We start from the raw sequence: 8,926 nt of genomic DNA, 5'->3' as shown, positions 1-8,926 counted from the left end.
CTGTAATGAGGTCTGGTGCCCTCTTCTAACCTACAGATATACACACAGACAGAATATTGTATACATAATAAATAAATAAATAAATAAATATTTATTTATTTATTTATTTAAAAAAAAAAAAGAAAAGAAAAGCAATTGAATGAGTTCTCTTGGGTTCAAGTCCCCAGTGTCCCTAGCAAGAGTTAGCCTCAAACTCGCAATACCCTTGCTTCAGCCTCCTAAGCGCATGGAATAGAGGCATGTGTCACTAAGCTTAGCATTCCTAAAGACTGAGGAAATCATCTGACACAGGGGCAAAGGCTACAGTGCAAGTGCTCACCTCTGGCTCACAGGTGAAGTCATCAGCTTTGCCCGAGCTGATCAGGCCCCTTTCAACATTCTCGGGGTTCTCAGCAGAGAGGAACGGATCCACTATGATGCTGCACCAGACTCGAGGCCCAAACTGCTGGCCTTTGTGAGAAAGACGCCAATGCGAAGTGTATGTTCCCTCTAAGGTTGGAGCGATGAACTCCACAGACACCACCCCCACATGGCCAGCCTTCAAGCAGGGAACCAAAACATCCTTCTTCTCTGTAGAAGCCAATGTCAAGTTTCCCCACATGAACTTGAGCTGAAAAGAACAAGAGAAAGCTTGTCACCTGGGTCCTTTGCGACTGCACACCACTGCCTTTACATTTAGTGAAGAAAAAATACCTTTGTGTCTGTGCTCCACTTCACATTTCCTGTGTTCTTCATCCTCCAGTGTTTGATAAACTTGGTTCCTGGTTGCAGATGAGTCCCGTCAGGCAAGTTCTCATCCACAAATGCTGCACTGAGCGTTGGCATAACTGGGGCACAGGGCTGCAAAGGAAGCCTGGACAGGAACCCAAATGCTTAGTTACTTGTTGTCAGGTGTGATGGCTTCTGCACATGCCACACTGGGATTCAAGAGGCTGACAGCTTTTAAGGATGCACTAATACGTTTGCCTTGAAAACTAACAGTAACTAGGCCCCGTGAGAAGGCTCAGCAGGGAAAGGTGCTTGACATGCAAGTCTAGTGAGTGACCTGAACCCCATAAGGCACAAACGGCAAAGAAAAGAGAACCGACCTCACAAAGTTCTTTGACTTTGACATGCATGTCACAGCAAACATGCCAGACTCACACATCATGTGCACATACACACACTAATAAACACTATCACAGCCAGGTGGTGGTGGTGTATGCCTTTAATCCCAGCACTTGGGAGGCAGAGGCAGGTGGGTCTCTGTGAGTTCCAGGCCAGCCTGGTCTACGGAGCTAGTCCTAGGACAGCCAGGGCTGTTACACAGAGAAACCCTGTCCTGAAAAGCCAAAAATAAATTAATAAATAACAAAAACCGAGACTAATAAAAATCGTGTGTGTGTGTGTATGTGTGTGTGTGTGTGTAAAAGGTAGTGCTAGGAATTAACTTCAGGCTATAAAACAAAAATGATGCCTTACAGGATAATTCAAAGTGTCCATAAATACAAACGAAGACTTGCTTCTTTTGCTCCCAACCCAGCCAGACTGCCTCCGGAAAAGACAAGTCTGAGTCACCCCCATTCTGAGAGAAGTCTGAAGCATCACCCCCCCATCCTGAGTCTTACTAGTTTCTAGCTCTCTGAACAAGGTATCAAAACAAGTGTCAGAAATAACTCCTGAAACAGCTTGGACCAGAGCATGGCAGCTTAAAACAGGTGAGTGCTAGAGAGACTTGACAGATAAGACAAAGATGCTGAAGTCCCAGTTGTAGAGAGCTGACCCCAAGCCACACTCCCGCGTTGGTCCAGGACTTACATCAGGGTGTGAGACTGCAGCAAGCTCTCAGGTCGGCCCAAAGGGGACTTGGGACTCTGGAATCCGTGGATCGAATTCCACAAATGAATCTTCCTGTGGAGCTTAAGCTGCTTTTTAAGCTCCTTGACCTCTGCTTTCCGCTGTTTCTTCTCAGCACGTAACCTTTGCTTTTCTGCTTTCACAAAGTTCTTATCCACCTGCTTCTGGAGCCTGTGGGATAATGAATGACTGTCTTAAAAAACAAACAAACTTTGAGGCTATCTGGAGCTAAGTAAATCCATTACTGGCTAGCATTTAGTTTCTCAATTTCTTTTATAATCATCATTTCCACTTCAGTTTCAGGCAACTGTTTCATTATTATGCACCAATGGAAAAGAGCAAAGCAGAAGAGCACTAGTAACTCTGAGATGCTGTACGACACCACTGTCTCCCCATGGAGCTTAGTCCAGTTTACAACTCAGGATGCTTCTGAACGCTGGGCAGCTCAAATTTATTTTTAAAGATTTGTTTATTTTTAATTCATGTGTAGGAGTGTTTGAGTGCTAGCATGTATGTGTACCACATGTGTGCCTGATGCCCAGAGGCTAGAAATGGACAGCAAATTCCCTGGAACTGGAGTTATAGACAGTTGTGAGATGCTATGTGGGTACTGAGAACTGATCCGAGGTTCCTCCGCAAAAGCATCAAGTGCTCTTAGTGCTCTTAACCACTAAGCCATCTCTCCAGCACAAACCAGATATTTTTTTTTTTCAAGACAGTGTTTCTGTGCCTTCTGAGTGCTGGGATGAAAGGCATGCATCACCACCTCCTAGCCTATGGCCTACATCAGATATTTTTAACATCAGCATGCTGTGTCAGCAGAATCAAGAACCTAATCAATCAGATGAGCACCCTCTGGCGTATGGCTTTACCTGACTTGTTCAAGAGCGGGAGGCAGACGAGGAGGACACTTTAAGTGGGAAAATGGCTCGTAGGAAATCACAACAGGTCTTCGCAACTTTAGCAGAACATGGTTTTTGTTATGGCCATATGGTCCAGCTTCACAATCTTCACAGATGTTGTAGGATGGGCACAGGCTGTGTGAAAAGAACAACACAGTAAACACCTTACAGTAGGAAGTCCCTGAAGTGGAGAGGACAACTTTATATTTGCTCCATTACCAGTTAGGTGGGACTGGGTTATGTGGAGCCTATGCTCCTCATTAGTAAAACGAGAAGAGTAACTTCTAATCATACCTATTTTCATGAAATAGTTCACAGGAAGGATATTCAAGATAATTTTGAACAAGGGGTGTGTATGTCTCCTTAGTGATCTAATTTTGCCTGATTCTGTTAATCCCAATGTGTAAATGAACGGCACTCAGAATACTTCCAAGGAAACCCACCAAACAGGTAAAACAAGGAGGAGTTTGTGCTTCCAAATCCAAGCCACATCACCTACTGCTCAGAGACAGAGACGCCCAGCTTCCCTTCCAGTACCCAGCATGCTAGGCAGTCACTGTCCATGCCCAGGAATTGCTTACCTACACTGGTAACGTACACCAATGATCCTTTTTTGGCAGCGGCTGCAAGCAATATGCCAGTTGAACAGTGTGTCCTCTGAAACAGGCATTGAGACTTCAGAGCGGGAGGAATCTAAGGGTGACTTCTGGAGGACAAGCTTCTCCTGCAACCTCTGTTCAAGCTTCTCAACCGTTTCCTTAACCACTTGTTCTCTGAACTGCAATGCAGAGCAGAAGGGGGAGGGACGGACTCAGTTGAGGCACTGGAAAAAGTGCAACGAGAACAGCAAAAGCTGAAGTGTCCCATCTCTGGTGTAACTTAAGAACATGGCTGATGGCTACCGGGGATGACACAAATGTTACAGGTCTCTTCCTTGGGATGACTGTTTCTGTGCCTTTCTCAAGCAGAAATCTGTCTCTTCTCACATGCTGAGAACTAGACTCCCTCTTTTCACAATGCCCCAGGCAAAGGCTACAATTTCCTTGATCACATCTACTCGATATCTGGAAATTATCAGCTGTCACTCTCAACCACCTACAGCAGAGGCTGCAGGAATCTGGGTTCAGCTTTCTTCCTGGGCCAACAGTGCTGCCAAAAGCCAAGCTGGAGAGAACACTCACCGTCTCCAGGTAGCTTGTGAACCAGTCTGGGGGCTTGTCTTGAGGCTGCTCTGTGTCACAAGGAGGAAGTGGACATGGCTGTGGAAAAATACAATCCAAGACCGTAGAAGTTACTTTTCTTTTCAAAAGTAATTCTTCCAAAATGTGTTATTTTTCAGGTTTCTTTTATCAAATGTCACAAGCATGCAGTTTTTCAAAAGCTACAGTGTGAGGCATTGGAGAGATGGCTCAGAGGTTAAGAGCACTGGTGCTGAATTCAATACCAGCAACAACATGGTTGACACACAACCATCTCTTCTGACGTGCAGGCATACACGCAGGAAGAACACTGTATTCTAATACACACATACAATATCGGGGCTGGAGAGATGGCTCAGCGGTTAAGAGCATTGCCTGCTCTTCCAAAGGTCCTGAGTTCAATTCCCAGCAACCACATGGTGGCTCACAACCATCTGTAATGAGGTCTGGTGCCCTCTTCTGGCCTGCAGACATACACACAGACAGAATATTGTATACATAACAAATAAGTAAATAAAATTAAAAAAAAAAAGTTACAATATCAAAGTGTTTTCCAGTTTCTTCTTTCTCTAGAAGGAAACCAGGGTTATCAGTTTCAAAATTCTGATCCAGATGGTCGATATAATACCCAATCTTTTGTGGATCTGCAGAGACTGTGCAAGCATGTGGAGGCTGGAGGACAACCTTGGGGGTTATTTCTCAGGCACTGTTCACCTTTTCTTTCTTTTTGAGGCAGAGTCACTCAGTGGCCTGGAAACAGCCAACTAGGTTAGGCTGCCCGGCCTGTAAGCTCCAAGGATCCTCCTGCCTCCGCCTCTTACGTGCTGAGATGACATGTATGTACCACCCTGGCTCTGTGGAGCAGAGGCACACATGTGGAAATCAGACACAGCACTGGATGTGGTTCTCGGCTTTGAGCAAGAGGGTCTCGTCTCCCTTTTGTTGCTCACCACTGTACATGTCAAGTTAGCTGGCCTGTGAGCGTCCATCTTGCCATAGAGCACTGAGATCACCGATATATCATGTTTACAGGCATGACACTACTGTGCCTGACCTTCATATGAATTCAGGGGATTTGAACTAATATACCCATCTTTGCACACCACCTCTTTACCCACTAAACCATCTTTCCAGCCCCCTTCCCCTCTTTAAAACCTGACTCCGGGGATCAAACTCAGGTTCTTGTTCTTTCAAGGCTATCTCCCAGCCTCCCTGCCCAAATCTTTCATGATTATCCAAATGGTATTTAAGAGACAACGAGCCGTAACGTTGAGTTGGAAAGAGGGGCCATCCTCTTCATACCTGTGCTGCAGGCTCCTCTGCGGGCTTTTTATCTGATCCCAGGACTTTCACCACTGAAGAATAATGTGCAAGTGGCTTCTTCCCTGTCCTGGCAGTCGCTTGTTTTTCTACAATTTGGGGGAATGCTTCATCTACAACATGGTACCCTTCGTGGACTTGCATCTGTAGTTGGTTTCCTTGCTTAATGTTGGCCATCTGAAAGTATGTTACAAGAGCGTGTTACAAAATGAGGCTACAATATAATTCCCCAAGTGGAAAATTAGTGTCTGGCATTTTATGATCAGTAGTGATCAAAACATTATATACTAAGAATGCTATAGAAAATTACCTTTAGACTATTTATAAAGTATGAGACTAATACATTTCAAATTTAGTCTTAGCACCCATTCCTAAGATAATCTCATTATGAATGTACAAGTATCACCCCCCCCCCAAAAAAAAGGCATGTCAGGTTCAAAGCACTTTGGAAAGAGACAGTCAACCTCCAGGTTAATTATCTAGAACCTTCCGTCAAGAATATTAACTATAGCTGGGTGTGGTGGTGCACAACTTTAATCCCAGCACTCAGGAGGCAGAGACAGCAGATCTCTGTGAGTTCAAGGCCACTCTGGCCCATAGAGCCACAGAATTCCAGGACAGCTAGGTTTGTTACACAGAGAAGCTGTATCCAAAACACAAAAACAAAAAAACCCAAAAGAACTACAAATAGCTTTATTATACTAAAATTTGAAGAAATTTCTAGGTGAGATTGTAAGGTTTTCCCACTAACTAGGTTACCCTTTAATTCTTCTGTCTATTTTGACATGGGGTCTGTCCAGGATTGCCCTTGTTGGTCCAGCTTAAGGTCCTCCTGTTTCACCTCTGAGGTACTACAATTACAGGCCTGGCTTTTAACTGGTTGTTCTATAAGGTATTAGCTCTAATCTCAACTTTCTAAAACCCCAAAATCACTTCCAGACTAGCACTAATCATGGAAACCACAAAGCTATGCCCTATAGCTAAGCATTTACCTCTCACTGATCTCGTACTTAGGAAGTCAGCTTAAGTAGCTGTATTGTTGTAAGAAGCATTTTCCTAATCATGTATTCTGGAAATTCCTTCAAGAAGTGGTTTGACGGGGGCTGGAGAGATGGCTCAGTGGTTAAGAGCACTGGCTGCTCTTCCAGAGGTCCTGAGTTCAATTCCCAGCAACCACATGGTGGCTGACAACCATCTGTACTGAGATCTGGTGCCCTCCTCTGGCGTGCAGTCATACATGGAGACAGAATGTTGCATACATAATAAATAAATAAATAAATAAATAAATAAATAAATAAATAAGTTGTTTGGCTTTCATGAAGGTATGTAAGTATTTAAGAAAAATTAGGGACCAAATGGCTAGAATTCTAGCCCCTGTCTCATAACTGTGCATACCAGAGGCCCTGAGTTAGATTGGCATTGCAAAAAAAAAAAAAAAAAAAAAAAAAGCAAAAACACAAAAACAACAACAAAAAACCCCCACCAAATCACCTACCAATTTTTTTCTGTGCACAGCAATATTTTGGTTGAAGCGGGGTTTTGCTCTGTTGCCCAGGTTATCCCTAAACTAGGCTCAAACAATCCTCCTGCCATCTCTTTGTTTTTGAGACAGTTTTGCCACACAGCCAAGGCTAGCCTCAAACTTCCTGTTTAAATTGTCTTTGAACTCAGTGATCCAGGTATCTTGGCTTCCTGAGTGCTGGGATTACAGAAGAGCACCACCACACCCAGGGCTTCTTTCTAGATGATAAGACGGTGGCACCAGACCAGCGGCGAGCTGATACAACAACTGGAACTGTATTAGGAGCTGCCTGCAGCTGAGTCATACACCCTACTTACCACAGTCTCCCTAACAAAATGGTGTCATTCCATTTATTCTTAGTACTTTCCACTGGAGTTCAGGTTTCAGTAAATATTTTAAAAATTATTTAAAAATAAAATGAAGTAAACATTACCTTAAGTGCTTCTTCATATTCTTCTAAAGTAATAAAAGAAAGAGAAAAACAAGGGACTTATTTATTTTATCATTCCTAAGGATTCCATTGTATCATCAGTTGTACAGTTTTTTGCTTTTTGGGGGAGGTTTAGAGTGGGAGATAAGAGGTCTAGCTATGTAGCCCAGGCTGACTTCAAACTCACAATCCTTTGTGTGTTGTGACTACAGACAGCTAATCCTACAGTTCTAGTGTACAACATGAAGACTACAGTTAACGTACTATATTTAGGAATTTTGCTATAGATTTCAGCTACTGTCACCCTGAAGTGGCAGAGGCAGGATGTGGGGATGGCAATTGTGAGATGATACATATTTTAATTTCTTTCATTGAAATAACCTTTTAAAGCCATCTCTGTATGTATTTCGTATCAGTGTTATACATCTTAAAAATATAAAGTTTATTTTAAAAAAGTAAACCCAATCCTCAAATTCTTATAATCCTTACTATGGAGTCACTACCTTTTGTTAGACAAACTCCCTCCTTACTGTGCTTTTCCCTCTGGTCATAACCTTCTTGGCCTCTGCCCCACAGCTATGTCAGAGCATAACAATACAGTGGCAGCTAGAGCTCTGGCAACAGAGCTATTGGTACTCTATGAAGGTGTCAGGAGACCCTTGCCTGAGATGCCAGCTCCTTTCCCCAGCTGCAAGCGGTCTTGAGAAATGCCAGCCTATTTATGGAAGCTAGAGGAAGGCTAAAATGGGATTCCATGAGCAGTGGGATTGCAAACCAGGATCGGGTAGTTGTTTGGGGGTCACCCACGCTCCTATACATAACACTGCTCTGCAAGAAAGTCTAACAACCAAGCTAGACTTTGGTGAGATTGTGCTTTGATCTGTTACTGGTGCCTACGTGGTATGGCTGGACATTTGTTTGTGATGTGGCACTTACCCATGCAAAGAGAGCCATTCCAAAGCATCTTAAGTCCCTCTGTGCTGCTCTATCCACCCAGCAGCACAAGCTGCTACCTAGGTAGCTCCTCTACCTAGGCTTTGTGATGCACAAGATTCAGGGGAGTGCCTGGACTATCTATCATCTTACCTGGTTCGAATATGGTTTTAGGGACTAAGATATGAACTATAACCAACCATATGATAAACATGGGAGCATGGTTTGGTTATGCTTTGAAATTCACATATGTGCCAGGTCAGAACAAATGCAATGTTAGCAGAATGAATTGTTTATGACGAACTAGATGTATATTATTTTCAGAGGATTAGCATCTTAAATACAAAGTTGGATAAGATCTGTCATTATGATCCACACAAGTGTACTATCTTTTATTTTAAAAGGCATACAATAAAAATCCCATCTGAGGCTGGGGATGCAGGTGATAGAGTGCTTGCCTAGCAGGCACCAAGCCCTGAGTCTGACTCCTAGTATTGCATGAAGTGGAGATAGAGGCATAAGCCAGTTAATCTCAGTATTCAGGAGGTGGAGGCAGCAGAATCCTATGTTCAAGGCCATCCTAAGCTATGCGATGAGTCTGAAGCCAGCCAGGGCTACTTCCCGAGACCCTGCCTCAAAAAAAGAGAGAGAAAAAAAAAAAAAGGAAAAGAAAAGAAAAAGAAAAATCTCCTACGGCCGGGCGGTGGTGGCGCACGCCTTTAATCCCAGCACTCGAGAGGCAGAGGCAGGCGGATCTCTGTGAGTTCGAGACCAGCCTGGTCTA

General features: G+C 43.7%; 1 protein-coding gene across 2 annotated transcripts in view; it reads right to left on the bottom strand.

The window, feature by feature from the left end:
- Nbr1 (NBR1, autophagy cargo receptor) overlaps nucleotides 1-8,926 on the bottom strand; it is a 22,400-nt gene that overhangs the window by 9,410 nt on the left and 4,064 nt on the right. For both annotated transcript variants that reach the window (XM_026777013.1, XM_026777014.1), the window contains exons 5-12: nucleotides 7,213-7,235; nucleotides 5,240-5,434; nucleotides 3,920-3,997; nucleotides 3,320-3,516; nucleotides 2,709-2,873; nucleotides 1,798-2,007; nucleotides 694-853; nucleotides 320-610 (exon numbers count right to left, since the gene is read on the bottom strand). In XM_026777013.1, coding sequence (XP_026632814.1) covers nucleotides 320-610; nucleotides 694-853; nucleotides 1,798-2,007; nucleotides 2,709-2,873; nucleotides 3,320-3,516; nucleotides 3,920-3,997; nucleotides 5,240-5,434; nucleotides 7,213-7,235 — 1,319 coding nt within the window. The remainder of the gene's footprint in view (nucleotides 1-319; nucleotides 611-693; nucleotides 854-1,797; nucleotides 2,008-2,708; nucleotides 2,874-3,319; nucleotides 3,517-3,919; nucleotides 3,998-5,239; nucleotides 5,435-7,212; nucleotides 7,236-8,926) is intronic.

Source organism: Microtus ochrogaster, unplaced genomic scaffold (genome assembly GCF_000317375.1).
Source record: "Microtus ochrogaster isolate Prairie Vole_2 unplaced genomic scaffold, MicOch1.0 UNK44, whole genome shotgun sequence".
Taxonomy (NCBI): domain Eukaryota; kingdom Metazoa; phylum Chordata; class Mammalia; order Rodentia; family Cricetidae; genus Microtus; species Microtus ochrogaster.
The sequence above is the reverse complement of the archived record's forward strand: the minus strand, read 5'-3'. Positions and strand labels throughout refer to the sequence as shown.